Source organism: Calidris pugnax, unplaced genomic scaffold, assembly GCF_001431845.1.
Source record: "Calidris pugnax isolate Ruff unplaced genomic scaffold, ASM143184v1 scaffold20, whole genome shotgun sequence".
Taxonomy (NCBI): domain Eukaryota; kingdom Metazoa; phylum Chordata; class Aves; order Charadriiformes; family Scolopacidae; genus Calidris; species Calidris pugnax.
Genome location: NW_015094510.1, coordinates 24,456,366 through 24,472,480, shown reverse-complemented (window position 1 = coordinate 24,472,480; position 16,115 = coordinate 24,456,366). Strand labels below are relative to the sequence as shown.

Genomic DNA, 16,115 nt, shown 5'->3' with positions numbered 1-16,115 from the left:
AAACTTGGGACAGGGGGTCTTAAAGCTCTCAGATAACCCCTCTGTTCAGGTCAGAGTACAAAGAGACATCCATACCTTTGTAGCAGATATTTTAAAGATGCACGCAGCAAGGAACAAAAGTTATTTTATGCATAGCAGAAAATCAGATTTTAAGATAGGAACTTTATTCTGTGCTAGACACAGACCAATAAAGAAACTGAGACTCAGATGAAGACAGTAGCCCCCAAAAGGATATTAAGAGTAAATAAAGCTTCAGAGGCATGACAAGGGAGGACTGAGCAAAGAAAGCTTATTTTCTGAACTCCAAGATGCAAGGAGAAAGTTGTCATCAATCAAGTTAACCCAGATATTACAAAGGAAATCAAACAGACACAGGTCTGTAACTTCTCTTTTTCTCTTCATAGCTATGCAATGTGTACAGCCTATAAAAATTAACAAGACTAAGAAGGGTATTGCTGGGCATGAAACTTAGCCAATGTGACAGTGGTCATGGGTTTCAGATGTTGCTTAGAACTCAAGAGTAGTTGCCTACAGGAGTAGACAGCGGGTTGCTCTGCAAGAGAAGCTGCTGTATCAAGCTTCTCTCTTTGAGAAGATTCTTTGAGAGAAGCTGCCGTACTGGAAAGAGGTCACTTGTCAACCTACTCCAAGACTAATTTTGGTAATAATTACACTTAATCAGTCAAAACCACAAGACAGGAGAGTGGCCACCAGTTGCTTACTTTGAAGACTGGAGAGCTACATGCAGGTGTAGTCTTAAAGAGATATGTTAATCCAGTCTTGAGGATCATATAAATGTTAAAATCCTACAGGACAAGAACACCCAACAGCACACTTCAGGGATCAGTGCAAAAAGCACCGCTATAAATCAGGAGCTCAGCTAAGCCAAAAAGAAAAGCTTGGATATATTTGTCAATCCAAGAAGGACTGCGGGAGGTAACTACACAGTAACTGCAGTGCTATGATAGATGATATTATGCAGAAATACACATAATACAGGTGGATCAGTAGTTAATGGGCAATTCATCAATCATGTTAATAGATACACAGCATCACACACCTGCCCACAGTAGGTCACTAGAACTGCACACACTCATGAAACACCTCTGTAGTGTTAGCGGACACAAAAGCAACTGCTGGGACTACAATGTGAGGAAGACAAGAACTCAGTTTTCTTGGTCCTGTTAATGCAAGTCCCAACAGGAATAGTATAAGCCTTGTGAAGTTAAGTCACTTCTTTCTTGGGTGTATCCCTGATTTAAGCTAAATTGGACAACACTGAAGAAGGTCTTTCTGAATAATCTTTTTAATTATGAACAAGAAGGCTCTTAAGTCCAAGAAGTTCAAAGCACAAAACACAGCTTGTTTTGAAGCGCAGCCTCATCACATTGTGAATGGATCTGGATGCCACAAGCAGAGACAGCTGGAGCATGGTTTCTGATGCATATGCCCAAATTCATTTAGATGAAGCAGCTAAGTGTTCTCACTGATGACCAGAACAGATTCCAAGCAGAATGCTAGAGAGACTTGAGAGAACTAAAAAGCAGCAACCAGAATCATGCTACTGCAGGAGTAGAGTATACAGTTTAGCAGAAACTATGTACAGAGAAGACTCAGATGCATGATTCCACGCAAATCCTGTGTATTTCAAGAGACAGACCAGAACTTTTATTGAAGCAAGGGATAAGAAGCAGGTCCAGCCAATAAAATTCACTTCCCTCTGTATGAATAGTAGACAGCCACACTATACCAAGCAATAACAAGGTGGCAGAAAACTCTGGTATGGGAGAGCAAAGGTGCCTAAGGTTGGTTGTTGTCTGAGTTTAGGTCTCCTTGATGCATTTGCTTTTTTGAATGGCAAAATAAAGGTCTGATGTTTCCATTCCTCTAACAATCCTTGTATGCAGCCTTGGTGAGCACACAAGAGAAATAGCACTTTGCCTAAAATAGCTGTTCTCCGTCTCCCCAGTCATTTTGTACCTGCTCACTTAATGTCAAAACCAAGCAGCTTCTGCTGATAATGCCGAGCTAATAAAGCTGCATGAGACAAACAATCTATTCTTATTCTGCCTCATACTTCATAGCCACAACTTCATAGCCATAAATTCCAAGGCTGAACCTGTATCACTGATAAGTAAAAAGAAATTAGTCACTCATTCCCTTGATGCAGCATCCAGACTAAATTTACAAAATCATTAGGGGCACTAGTAATTGACACCAGTTAAAAACAAGTGGTTTGTTGTTGTTTTTAACTTCCCATACAGCACTGGACAAAAATGGCTTTTCTAGAAGCTTCACCCATATCCTACTCTTTCCTCAGCCGTTCTCCAAACTCACTTGTGTATCTGCTAGCAGCTTGTCACCATAACCTGGACTTCAAGCAGGTTATTTCTGATATACAATATTGTGTCTGATTTATGAAAAATCAATGATACATCTGGGGCCTGAAAAAAATAAATCTCAGTCAGCAGATAAATTAGATCTAATAGCCTGACACAAAGTTGAATACTCAGCTTCAGCAACACCAGAATTTTAAATAGGCAAGAAGTACTGCAGCACCAGGAAGCCAAAGAAGCCTCCCAAGCTGAACCTGAAACCCCTTAAGTCCAAATTCCAAACACTTGATGTGCAAGAGGTTTTCTAAAAGCTGGTTCAAACAAGTGGCATTTCTCAAACTGAGATTAAACTCTGAAAGCTACTTATGACTTCCATATGGTCCAGGTTTCCAACAACTTATCAAATACTATAAAAGGCACCAAGATATCCTACAAGAAATTAGTCTTTTTTTTCCAGCTTAAACAAGCCCCATAAGAATCAGCAGCAAGGCAGATTCAAAGGAAGAAACAGAGGCATTGGTTCTGTGAGAACTTGATATACCAAGCATCAGTGTTCCCTTTATGGGGTTTTGAGACTTCAGGGAACTATGTTTCTGCTCATCTATTGGTGATGTCACATCAACATTTCTCGGCTCCTTCCACAATTTTATTTTTAAACTGCTGGATTAGCTTGGCCTCCCAACTGTCAGTCAAGCTCAAAACATATTTGCACACATTAGAAAGCCCTGAACAAGGCTTCAGCATGAGACAGTTTGGAGGACACTGGATTTAGAGCTCCTTATTTAACATCTTAGAAGCATTTTGCATACAAGGCAACAGCACAAATGCAGATTCCACTGTGCAAACACATAAAAACACATACTGTGTCCATTGTGCATGCACTTCTAGCCTCTGAGATGAAGACAACTATACTAAGAAGTTCCTTTTGAGTTTTCAGCTCAAGAAATCTCTCTATACTAAGGAAAAAAAAAACTTAGTTTAACACTGAAGCCATTGTATTTGACAATGCACAATGGCAATTCTACTCCCTTCTTCCAGCATCATTATTTTGGAGCTCTTGGAATTTCAGAGATTTTATTCCTAAAGCAATTTTAAGAAATGAACATGAGGTAGCAGAAGTTACAGCTAAACTGGATTATTATAGTTCAAACAAGAATAAGCATCTTTCCTCAGTCCCACTGCTCAAGGAAAAAGCTGGAATTCCAGCACTTCTGTCAGATACACCTTGAATAACCATGACTAGTAATCCTATTTGTGGGCCATAGACGTAACTATCAAGCACAGTGGATCTGTTCGGTGATTAGTGGAATATTTCAAAAACAGCCATCAGAAATCTCCTTAGCACCACTGACAGTCACAGCTAATCCTTAGAAGAGAGCAGTTGCAGCCTTCTCTCCTCCCACCTTTGAGGCTCGTTTCCCTGTATTAATATTGGTTGAAGCTAAAAATACCTTTGGCACATCATAATTCTATTAGTATTCTGGCACACAAGTGCTTTTTTTCATTTCTGTAATGCATCTGTTCCTATAACAATTTACTAACAGCTCCAAGCATATCAGCTGCAAGCACAGCTGATCTTGATTTCTAGGAGAACAATTTAAACAAGAAAAAGAAATGTTTTCCCATTTATATGCCCATGATGTAACACTATCTGTATTCTTCTACTAAAAGCCCCGAGGCCTGTAATACTGGCTTCTAGCCAACACTAGATTAGAAAGATTTACCAAATACATACTGACCTTTTGCTCTAAAGCATTCCCAAAGCTGTTGTTCTTAATTCTGTCCACCCACACCTCAGTGTAAGACACAACACAAGTGACTGCCCATTGTACAGTTACCTAGAGAGAAGCATCTCTTCCAGCGACGGCCCAGAGACATGATGTCCATTCCTTCTTGCACTGGCTGCATGGAGATGAAAACAGCAGTAGTCCTTCAAAGATCTCTACAGCATTAGCAGGTCTCAAAGCTGATTACAGTGATCCCCATGGTAATCTGTGAAATATATGTTTCGCACTTTCAAACTGCTCCGCGTTGGATTCACAGAAGGAAAGTGTGCAGTGGGTGCCTGTGCATACCCCTACACAAAGAGAGCTGTGACTTTCACTGGGGTCTAATACAATTCAGTAAAAAAAAAAAAAAAGGAGAATTCAGAATCATCCTGTATTTCAGCACTTGAAACAACCACCTGCCCAGTTCCTGGACTCTGACCCCTGCACACCAGGTTTCAAAGCACAATGTCTCAAGTCAAATCTTAATATATACCATTCTGTGATTCTATAATAGAAAGATACAGTAGAACTCAAGTTATGTTCCCCCTAGAGATGCTCTGTGATGTTTAGGATCATGAGATCCATCCACCTTTGCAGGTTAAGAAGGATTTTTTTAAACTTACTTTTTTTTTGCCTCTGAACAGGTTTAATGGCAAAGTATTTTGGGTCTCAAATGAAAAGGTTAAAGATTAATTCTGCTATCACTTCAGCAAATAAAAATCCTTCTGCTTTAAGAAAAGAGTACTTTTTCTTTTCACCTGTAGTAACCCCATTAGTACAAGCCTCTCTTTAGAGTCACATCTACTTACGTGAGCCTTATAGCAGGTTTCCAGAATCCTTCCTGCCTCACAGTCTCTTGTCTCCTTCCCATTGCCCCCCTCTTAGACTATTTGGTTGCCTTTTGGATGAGGAAGAGGAAAGGAATCATCAGCAGTGTGCTTAAAGCTCCACAAGAAAGCCATGGGAAGAGATAAGAATTTGGCTTTTTGGCCTGTATCTCAAGTTACCACCCCGATGAAATACTGGATCTGCAGAACATTTCCCCATGGCCACCAGGGCCACTTCAGTGATACATTGGCTATTTTTAGCAAGGGAGTAGAGTTATGCAAGGACAGCTGCGTGCTCTGAGAAAGACAAACCACATTAGCAGGGAAAGGTGGCAAGAACCACCACTGGCTGTTAACCAGCTCAGTCTTTCTGAAGCTACCAGCACACTGACATTACACCAACAACTTTGGAGTTTAGCTCTTTTTATGCCTGTGCAAAGCCAGATTCCAGATATGAGGAGTGTATCAAGCCCATTTCTTACCATGGACTGCAAGCTGGGTGGAGCAGAAAGTCAGAACATCACCTGGCAATTGGCACAACTATGGTTGGTAAGAGATAATCACATAAAGGGTATCAAATATTTATGAGCGAGACAATGACAGGAAACCATGGAAGACACTGCTAGCTACAAGTAAGTGCTTTTTCCTCAGGAGAGGAAGGTAACTCAAAATTTTAGCTGCTCTTATCCAGCTTTCATTAAGGAAGCGTGTTGCATAATGCATGAGGAAAACATCTGAGAACAATGTCTGAGAACATTATGTATTCCCTACACAGATGAATCTATGAGCAGACAGTATTACATCTGTTTGTCCTCTGCATATAGCTGGACTTTGATTTTCTTACTAAAAATGGTAAAAGCTTACCAGCTGATTAGGCTAGTCTAGTTTAGCAGTTCCCTAGTATGTGGCATGTGAGTGACCTATCTTGAACCAAAACTGCTTAAAAAATTACCTTCTCTAGGCTCATGAGATCTGAGGGTGGAGGCACCATTACCACATCTAGAGGCAAGTGTACCAATAACACCAGACCAGCCAGGCCCAGAATCAGGGCTTTCTGTCCTGGGCTCCCACTTATGCTCTACAACCTCATCACAGCCACCATGGCCACCCCTGTATCCACCTTATTGCAAAGTCTCAGCTGGTGCTGAAATGTATGGTCTTGGCAGCATCTGCCCTAACCTCATTCTAGGTGAAAGCACAACCCCAGTTCGCCACAATACTGATGGAAAGGTTTGTATCACAGGCTCCCTAACAAAGCCTCCCTCAGATCTTCCCAGATTTGGTACTTCTGCTTATACACACCAGACAAGAAGCCCATCTTTGGATCAGTAAGCCCAAGATATGTATTTGGGACAGAAGTCTCCTATAAAAAGTCCTTGATCAAAATAAAGGATTATGTTAGGATATAATCAGATTACTCAACTTTGCAATGCTGTTTCTTTTCAAGAACTAAAAGCCTCATGTAAACACTTAAACTGCACTGATACTATAACTTAGGTTATTTCTAGATAGCTTATTTTTTCCTTGACAGATATAAGAGACATTACAAGTACACTCAGTGGAGAGGGTAGAAGCACCGAATTAACCATGCTATCAGGACATTTTCTATACTAACTAGTTCTATTTTGTTGTCCTGAAGCTAAGTGTAACTTATTACACATTATTTAACATCCATAAAACAAGCGTATCATACTTAGCATTAACCTCCAAGATTTGTGACTGTTCCAAAGTTATTGGAATAGATACATAGAGTAAAAGTACATTACAATACTATGTTCCTGTACCCAAATTGAAGAGCAAAGTGTTCAAGCTCAAATTCTGTCCAAGCTTGTCTGTCCCTGGAGCTCCTTACATCCTTCAATGGCTTGTGCAGCCTCTCCAAGCTCTTCTCAGAAGAAGGGCTAATGAAAACATTAGCCGTTTTCACAGTATACTCAAGAACAAGTAGAAGGTGTTTTAGGACAGTACTGTTGGCATATTTACCATCAACTGTGTGCTGTCGTGTATCAGTACTCCTTATTATTATTGGAATTCCTTCCATGCATAATGCTTAGAATCAGTAACTCAGTACTGGCAGCTCCAGGCATTGACAAAAATGAGTCAGACATCAAAACATTATGAAGCCTTTTTTTAGGCATTGTAATTATTCGAGTCTTGGGGTTTGAGGCTTAGTTTTGTTCTTTTAAAAAATTTATCTTTTCACCCTTGGCCCTGTATAGTAAACATACGTCACATTTTCAGAATTGCCTGCAATCACAGCTTGATTGTTCTGCAATGCAGGTTCATGTCCCCACATGCCACCTTGAAAGTGAGCTGAAGGCTCAACATAAGGCTGATTAGAAGTATCATGAAGGATGGAAGTACTTGGAATTTGCTTTAATGCTGAAGATAAAGTTCAGCCTTGATGCAATAGATGTTTTTGCATCAAGTTTAGTGAGAACATTCAAAGCACAAGTCATTTTGAGTCCAATATTTATTCTTGTATCATAGCAGACTTGAAAATAAGTTTCAGGGTGTTTTTTTTTTATATGCTAACAGATTTTTGCCAGTTTAGTGTTCACTAAGTATCCCAGTAACTTACAGTGCATATGAAAGTACTAGAAGGACTTGATTTAAAACATAAATAGAACAGAAGGACAGGCAATTCCTTACCCTGTTCCTTCCCCAGGGAAAACACTCACACTTGAACAAAATTATTAAACAACCATATAGAGTGAGCAACTATTGGGTCAGCTGTAGCATTATATATACTTCTATCTGCTCCTAAAGTCAACTTGTGATTGTCATGATCAAACCATGACACCTGATAATCAGAACTACATGCTAAGGTAAGCCAAGAATGCACAGCTAAATGATTTCTTAAGGAAGTACCAGCTAACAGCCAATATTCTAGCTAGTCATCAACATAAACACATCACAAGGAAATTTCTAACCACTGAACTCAGGAATGTTCATTCAGTCTCAGCACACCCAGTCACCATCAGAGGTTTCCCATTTCGCAGCCAGGGAACTCAGCACAGCTGGCTAAGGTCAGAGTCACAGCTGGGCAGCACTGTGGCCATGCAGGCTTCTTCATGTAACAGGGACCAGACCCTTCCCACTCCTTTCCACAGCATTCCTGCCTCTGAGCAGAGAGTACGTCACAGAGATGGGTACCAAGACATACCATTCATTAAATTGAGCTATTCTTTGAGTCACAGATAACATTAAGTACAGAGTCCAGGACTAGAAGTAGTGAGCATGTCCTAGGGACCGATGGCTGCAGAGGCAGATGTGAAGATACAGGCTGAACATCAATGTGTCAACTTTGGTTTTTTTAAAGTATTCTACTGCATCTTCATTCTTTGATTTTTATTTGGGAAATGCAAATACTTCTGAGGCCAGAAGCGTCCCATTCACTGTTGGGAGTCCTAGTAAATAGATCTTTTCCTTTTGTAGGGAGCAAGAGATCTGAGGACTCTGCAGGGAGGTTTAAATGACTTAACGCTGTTCGAGTTCAGACTTTAAGCCACTCCCGTACCTACCTACACCCTTGAATACATGATTATTTCATTGTGTGCTGAGCACCTGTAGCACCTTCATTCCACACAAAGCAACTGCTTAAATGTCTATCTACCATTTGGTGACCAGCGAGGCACCTTCCCTTCACACAGTCAGCGGAACAGGCAAAGAAAAACATGGAATAGCACTGGAAGCCAATGCAGCACCCACAGCCACAAGTATGGCTTGGAACACTGCAAGTTGTTAAAAACTTGAATTCCACTAAATGAATAATTAGCAATAAAGTAAATATCTCTTCATTGTTTGTACTGCAGTGTGGAAAGCAAATAAACACATAAACCAGGTTTCCGGCAAGCCAATGAGAAGAACTGCAAGCCAGAAACCAAATACACAATTGGTTTAAGTATATTTGTTCCTGCTCTGGTGCCTTCATGAGCAGTGGCCACAAACCACACCAATTAGCAATTACTCAAGTCTTGTTGCAGATAATGATTTCTACAGTCTTGAATGTAGTCCTTTGAGGTATATTTAGATATAAATTTATTTGTTACCTAACAATTCAGATTCTTGGTACCTTAAACAGAAATACAATATTTTCTTTAAACATTAAGTTAGAAAGCCTGTGTTTGAGTAATTTCAAGATAGATTCAGTATCACTAAAGCTGACAGAAGTTTCCATGGGATGAACTGACATATTTTCCACTCATTACACTTCACTAGCCCACCCAATATTAGCTTACCTGCTATTTCATTCTAAATTATTAAAAAGCTTTAGCATGTTGACTCAAAACTCAGCAGATTGATAGGGGTTGCATCTAATTAAAAGATTTAATCCCTTCTCCCCGAGGCTGCTGTTCATAGAACAGATTGGTGGAACACTGAAAAACACAGCTCTTGTACTGTGAGTTTGCCACACTGTATATTACAGTGATTTAAGATCATTTTACTTATCAAACCCCACTAGCTCAAGTTCAGTTTTCCCCCAATCATGAGATCAAATTTCTAATACATGTAATGAGCAGGGTAGTAAATGTTACAAACACTGACATTTGAGCATATTTTCCAGCTACAAGTTCAGGCATAACCAATTTCTGTTCTTTTGTTCTTAGCTTGATGTTGTTCAAGATCAGAAACCTGCTCTCTGCCCTCCTCCAGGATTAATCCCTTCAAGATTTATATAAAGCACCTGTTCAGAAGAGTCCTGAGATAAAACTGGTGCAAGATGCAAGCATTATGTTTTCATGATAGCAAACAATTGACAGATGTGCATAGAATTGCCTGCAGGGTCAGGAAGACAATTCTTATAACTGACATTTGTTAATAATGAAACAGTAGCTGTAGGTTCTCGTTTAAATATATTTCCCTAGCTTATATAATCAAAGACTTACATTCTCTGCCATAGACCGGGAGGGGAATTAATTCTCATAGCCACTCAACAGCTAGAGAGACCATAGTATAACCTCTAATCATTTAGTAAGAGAATTTTCAGTTTCCAGTTAATTTTTTATCATATCATCTCCAAGCTGCTGATAGAATGCCTCAGAGTCATGAAACAGTAAGGACATGCATGCAAATACATGCAGTACAAACAAGAAAAAAAAAAAAAAAATCAATTCCCAGCCTTTTATTCTGTGCTCTAATGTTACTTGAGTAAGATTAAGGTCTCCAGTGATGAGTCAGTCAATTCATGTTTATGGAATTTTAATGGGAAAAAGTATAACTAACAATTTTGATTCCATAATTGCGCACCAAGGCCTATCTTGCCACATTATCTACAGAGGACTTTGCTTTTAACATTATATATTTAAATTAAAAAGTATATATGGAAATCAGTAAGTGTGAGATTCATCTCTTAGTAGCCCTCTAAAGGAAGCCTTCCTATATTCCCCTTCTGCCATGAAGTCTCTGACCTGCAGAAATTACTTCAAATATTAAGTGTGGGTTGTTTTTTTTTCCCCCGAAAGGTGTGAGGGACAAATTAAATTGCAAGTGGTTTAGGTTTTTTTTTTCCCCAGTGCAAAATGAGTCTTAAGAGACAGCCAGGATGAGCTACCTCCTATTTTGTGAGGTACCCTCTCTACTAACATTAAGGTAGTTTGTCCCATCTGCTAAAAGTGTGTATTTCAGCAGTCATTTCTTCTCCCCTGTAACCATTTCAGTTGCAGGAGAAAGATACTTGCAAACTAATTTTTTTTTATGTAAGGTTGTCACAAAACATAGTTTAAAATTTACAGGCATACAGGAACTGGTTTCTATTATCAGGGGCTTCTCTTTACTAGGCACAACCAGCTTCACTTTTAGAGTCACATTTAAACCTCACATTTTTTATATACCATTTTTGTCCCAACGAGAATGAGCATTCTGATTGTACCCTAAACTGCTAAGTTCCAGCTGGAAAGAGACTTGGATTGCCTCACTTCTCTCAGTGTGTAACACCTGCTATAGTCTTACACCTTACTCCTCTTCCCTCATTTCAACTCCACTCATCTTTCCGCATGAGGTTTCTCCCTCCAGCCACCACTTCAGGCTCTTCACTATCTAAACAAGGCAGTCAAATTTGATAACCAAAAGCTATAGCTGTGATAAACAAAGAAGAGATTGTTTCCATAGTTTTATGCAATAGCTACAACTTCTCAGGGCAAGGTATCTTTTCTCTGATCATGTTTTGTTCCAGAGACTAATGGCTCAGTTCATCCACCTGGTTATCTAGTATACAGCCCAGGAGGCAAAACCTGATGCTATTGTGAGTTCTGCCCAAAAGAAAACAGAGGTAGCTCAAAAGCATAAAATGCAGCCCCAGCCTCACTGACATAGCATTTGTAGAGAACAGCTTTTGCTCTTCCAGTACACACACTTGAGCCAGTAAGTTGTTGGGGTTTTTTTTGTGGTTTTTAATAAGAAAATGACAACTGCAGCTTGGAAAGGTTTTCTAGTTTCAAGAACTTAGTTCTCCAAGTTCACCTATGCATACTCAAGTGAGAATATCCTCCAAAAAAAAAAAAAAAGGCATTTTCTAAGACATCTAGCACGCAGAAGAGAGAACAATTTTTACCTACAGCTATATTTCTTCCTAAATTATGTTGGTACTACCTACTGCAAGAGCCCTTAATGGTTACAAAGTGCTTTCCTTTCCAGAGAGAATTATTCATCAAGCAACAGCAGTCAAAATTGAAGCACAAACCACCAATTTTATCTTTAAGGAAAATCTGAAAGAGGATAACACTCACATACTAGTGACTGGAAAAAACTCAATATCTACCACTGAGTTTATCACAGAGTGAACCTCTGTTCTTCAAATACTCCAGAGCAGTCTTCCAGCCTCAAGATGTAGGAGATGGAAGATCACATCTATTCTCACTGTAAACATGTCCACATCATATGTTGGCAACACTGCAGATATGACAAAACACAGCAGCTAGTTGCACCTCAAAGTTTATTTTTTACTCGTACAGCAAAGCCACCTCTGCTTTGTATAGCAGAAATACAGCTTTGTCAGCTGAAGTCATCTATGTCTTTATGGAAGTCATGGTCATCCAGGACTACCAGAAGACAGTTCAAGTACTGATTTACAAACACTCATGGGGGCCAAAAAAAGCGTGCAGAGACAAATTAGGTCTTAGATTTCACTATCAGGACAACCAACTTCTCACTCACCTTCATCCCAACTGGATCTGCTCTCCAGTTAACATAAAAAGCAATGCACAGAAACCATGCATTTAAATAATCAGGTGCAATGCCCTTTACACCTATGATCTGAAGATAGTGACTAATTATAGTGAACTATTTTTGATTTTGTGAGCTGATGTCCTGCCACCTAGTTTGTGCTCTACTACTAACTTGGGCCACCAAAACATAAGCTAAAGGATAGCTGTTAATAAATAATCCTTGCAATCCAGTTATTAATGCGGCTGCTTCCATATCAAATTGCCTTTCTACTTTATAAAGCTAAAATATTGATGTAGAGAAAGATGATGAAGTACTTGCAAACAATGAAATACTATCAATAAGTAGAACACGCATTTTTCTTCCATCCTTTTATTCTTACTATCCTCTTGAGTAAACAGCAGAAGTCAAGCATTGACTATGGTAAGATAACTCTAGTTTGTTCAAAGTAGCCTGAAGCTAGTACAGCTTCTTGCATTTATTTGCACTCCTATTAACCCAGCATTAACAATGCTATAGAGTTGATTTCATTCATTTTTTTATTTCTAGAGGCAAGAACATTAGATTTGTGTAAAGGGAAAAGAAACACTTAAAGAACAATCTTCTTAGAGCCACAGGATAAAGCAAAGAAATGCATTCTCCATACCCTGTGGCAGCAGCACTTTGTAGCACTTGGTCTGTGCCTGAGACCGCTGCCTTCTAACAGGCCAGAAGAGAACTTGTTTACCAGGTGAAACACTGTACAAAAATGCCTTTTAAAACTGAAGACTACACATGCACTTATCCAAAAGGGAACCGCATCGCTTACCAGTTCTTGCCTAACAGAGTTCTATGGCCCAACTTATGGCCTTTAGCCCAAGTGTAACTGAGAAATGAAGGCTTCAAAGATGATGCGCTACAGTTACAGCCACAGAGACCAAGCACAGCCTTTTTCCTACAGGCTCTCAAGACGGGTTTAAAGCAGCCCTGAGACTCTTCTCATAAAATGATTCTAATGATTAGTGGATCCATAGGAACTCCCTTATGAGCAATCCTCATTACATATCAAAAACAATTGTTTAAGAAAATCCAAACAGCAAATCAAAGTTATCCACAGCAGGCAATCAGGCTGTAAGGTGAGGATAGCTCTATTCTGGCAACTGCCGATAATCAGTCTGACCAAGTCTCAGGGAAAGCTGACTTCAGCTACCACAGTGGAGTTCTAGAACAGCTCTAGCAAAATCCAGATCTGCATTAAACGAAAATCCAGTACTGTGCTTCTGTCATCATCCAACTTCAGTTTCCCTCATCCACCCTAACTAAACTTGTTTGAAACATGTAAGTCCTGTGAATTAGGACACCTACTCCAGACGTGCAGGGCATTAGCAGGTTTTGTGGAAGAGCTCAGCAGAAGAACACACATTAGAAAACCACTGTTTCTTCAAAGCATCTGATCTATTAGGCAGACACATGGATTAACCTCTTGCTCTGATCAGATACGGGTGCTAAGTGTACTGAGGTGAATTTTAACAGTGGAGAGCAAAACATGGCAAACTGCGGCCCTAATGACAACCAAACCAAGCCTGAGCAGGTTTGTGACAGATTTTGTGACAGATTCTATTGCAAAGCACAAGTCCAACACTGTCTTCATCTCACTAACTGCCAACTGCTGTCACTAGAAAGGGCTCAACCAGCAGCAAGCCAGCCATGTCCCACTGAACCCCCATTTCTCTCAGCTACTGACAGCTGAGACAGAACCACATCTTCAATGCTGAAGACAGAGCCATAGCTTCAATGCTATGGTATGTTGAGGAAATGGCCTGGCACAAAGTGGAACCAGCTTTGAAAAAAAAAAACAAAACACTGGGGCTCCCTCAGCACTCAAGGGCACCTCTCCTCTGAAGACAGGCTGGAAGAGTTGGGGTTGTTCAGCCTGGAGAAGAGAAGGCTCCAAGGAGAATTTATTGCAGCCTTTCAGCACTTGAAGGGGACTTATAAGATGAGGATAAATTTTCTAGCAGGACCTGTAGCAGTAGGACAAGGAGCAATGGCTTTAGACTAAAAGAGGGTAGATTCAGACTAGATACGAGGAGAATTTTTTAAAATATGGGTAGTAAAACACCATAACAGAGAGGTGGTAAATGTCCCATCCCTGGAAACGGAGCTCTGAGCAATCTGATGTGGTTGAAGATGTCCTTGCTCCTTGCAGGGGGGTTGGACTGGGTGACCTTTAAAGGTCCCTTTCAACCCAAACAATTCTATGATTCTATGAACCGCACATTATTAACCTACTATACCTGTACTAGTCTGCTAGTTTTGCCTTCAATAGTGCTCAACACAGAACAAAGACATGAAATAAATAGTGGGCCAAAAATGAAGTTATAGTCTATTCTCCTCACTGAGGCAACGTTTTTAAAATAGAAATCATACCAAGTTGTTGATGAAGTACTTAGTAAATCAGACTGAAACCTGACTGCATGCTACCATTACAGAACACAGCATGTACCAAGCCATACAGGCTCGTGTGGGTTATGTGGCTTACTGTATTCATTAAAGGTTCACTACAACCGTTAGTGGGAGAGTTAATGGAACCATTCAAGAACAAAATTGGCAACTAATTCATTCTCACTAATTGCAATATACTTTCAGCTATCTTACATGGCAGCCAAATGCCTTGCAGAAAACAGCATCTTTAACTGCTTAGTGTAGTAACTAATGAAATCAGGCTATTATGTTCTTGAAAATATTTAACTCATACTCATTTTTCTAATGAGTAATAGCTACTAACTGTGTTGAAGTTTGACAGTGTAGGAAGAAGATCAATACTATCTTGTTAATCAGAATATTTTAGCCATCCAGCTTCAGACCAAGAATTGTTCAGCAATCCCAACATGGTGGAATGGACACTCCACATGCTTGTAGAATGCTGCACTGCATCCCAGAGCTATCACCATAACGCATGCACAAGATCACTCTGCTCCAGCAGCAGAAACAAGGAAGAGTGGATAATAGAGTTGACTACTAACAACAGGAAGAAAAAATAAGTCTCAGAGCATTTCAAAGCTCCAGGAGTAACAGACGCATTGCAATAGACTCTGCTATCCTACATCACCATCACAACACGGATAGGGCATGCAGAGAGGTAGCACAATCCTCAGAATTATTTTCTGGCACTAACAGACATTTTCTTCCTTTAAATGTACCTTAAAGCAAGAATATCTATGCTGATATGAGAATTAACAATCCTTCCCAACACCTGGCAGTTTCCAGAGGATTTGGAGGCTAGACTGAAGCCACTACCACCCAAAGAGTTACAGTGAGGGGGATGGAGGGGTGGGAGTCTGCATTCCTGGTTTCTTACATTTGGACCTAGAAGAGTAGTCCCTGTAATTGAACACCAGATGAAGAAGCCAGTGCAGAATCTCTTGTGATGCTCGTAAGTGATCTGTATCATGAAAGACTACCAAAACCAGCAACACAGCTAATAATGTTAAAGGCAGCTTAACAAAGACATACAAAAGCTCAGGACAGACTTGTGAACTTAATCTTTATGAAAATCTTCAGCGTAGGACAAGTTTATTTTTAGCTTAATGGATGTACAAGACAGACTTCCAAAACAGAAAATTCAACAGCAGTTCTATGTTTAACCAAGGACAAGAGAAAAGCTGCCATCACACGCCTCTGCCCGTACCCTGCAGGAAAGAGCACAACTGACAGATAGAAAAGGCTTACAGGTTTTGCAGTATCAGCCAGTCTTATCTCTGCTCTGCAGCCTCAGTCAGAAGATCAGATCAGGGATGAGAGGAAAGCTTATTGGGCTAGAACCTCATGTGGACCCTTACTTTTGCCTCAGAAGTGCATTATATGAAAAAATCTAATTATCAATTGTTTTAACACTGCAGTAATAAGTATTATTATCCACCTGCTACTGTTATACTGAAGTCCTGCACTGTAAGTATAGCTGGAGAAGTTTTCCCCAATGAAGTGTTTTCATTAGAAAAATCCCAGCCTTGTAATTTTTCTTGTGCTAGCTCTTCTTC

General features: G+C 39.9%; 1 protein-coding gene across 1 annotated transcript in view; it reads right to left on the bottom strand.

Annotated features, from left to right (window-relative positions):
* The window catches only part of ATP8A2 (ATPase, aminophospholipid transporter, class I, type 8A, member 2), a 310,676-nt gene extending 306,380 nt beyond the window's left edge, over positions 1-4,296 (bottom strand). Inside the window, exon 1 of the mRNA XM_014966066.1 lies at positions 4,175-4,296. Coding sequence (XP_014821552.1) covers positions 4,175-4,244 — 70 coding nt within the window. The 5' untranslated portion in view covers positions 4,245-4,296. The remainder of the gene's footprint in view (positions 1-4,174) is intronic.
* Between the last annotated feature and the right edge of the window lie 11,819 nt (positions 4,297-16,115).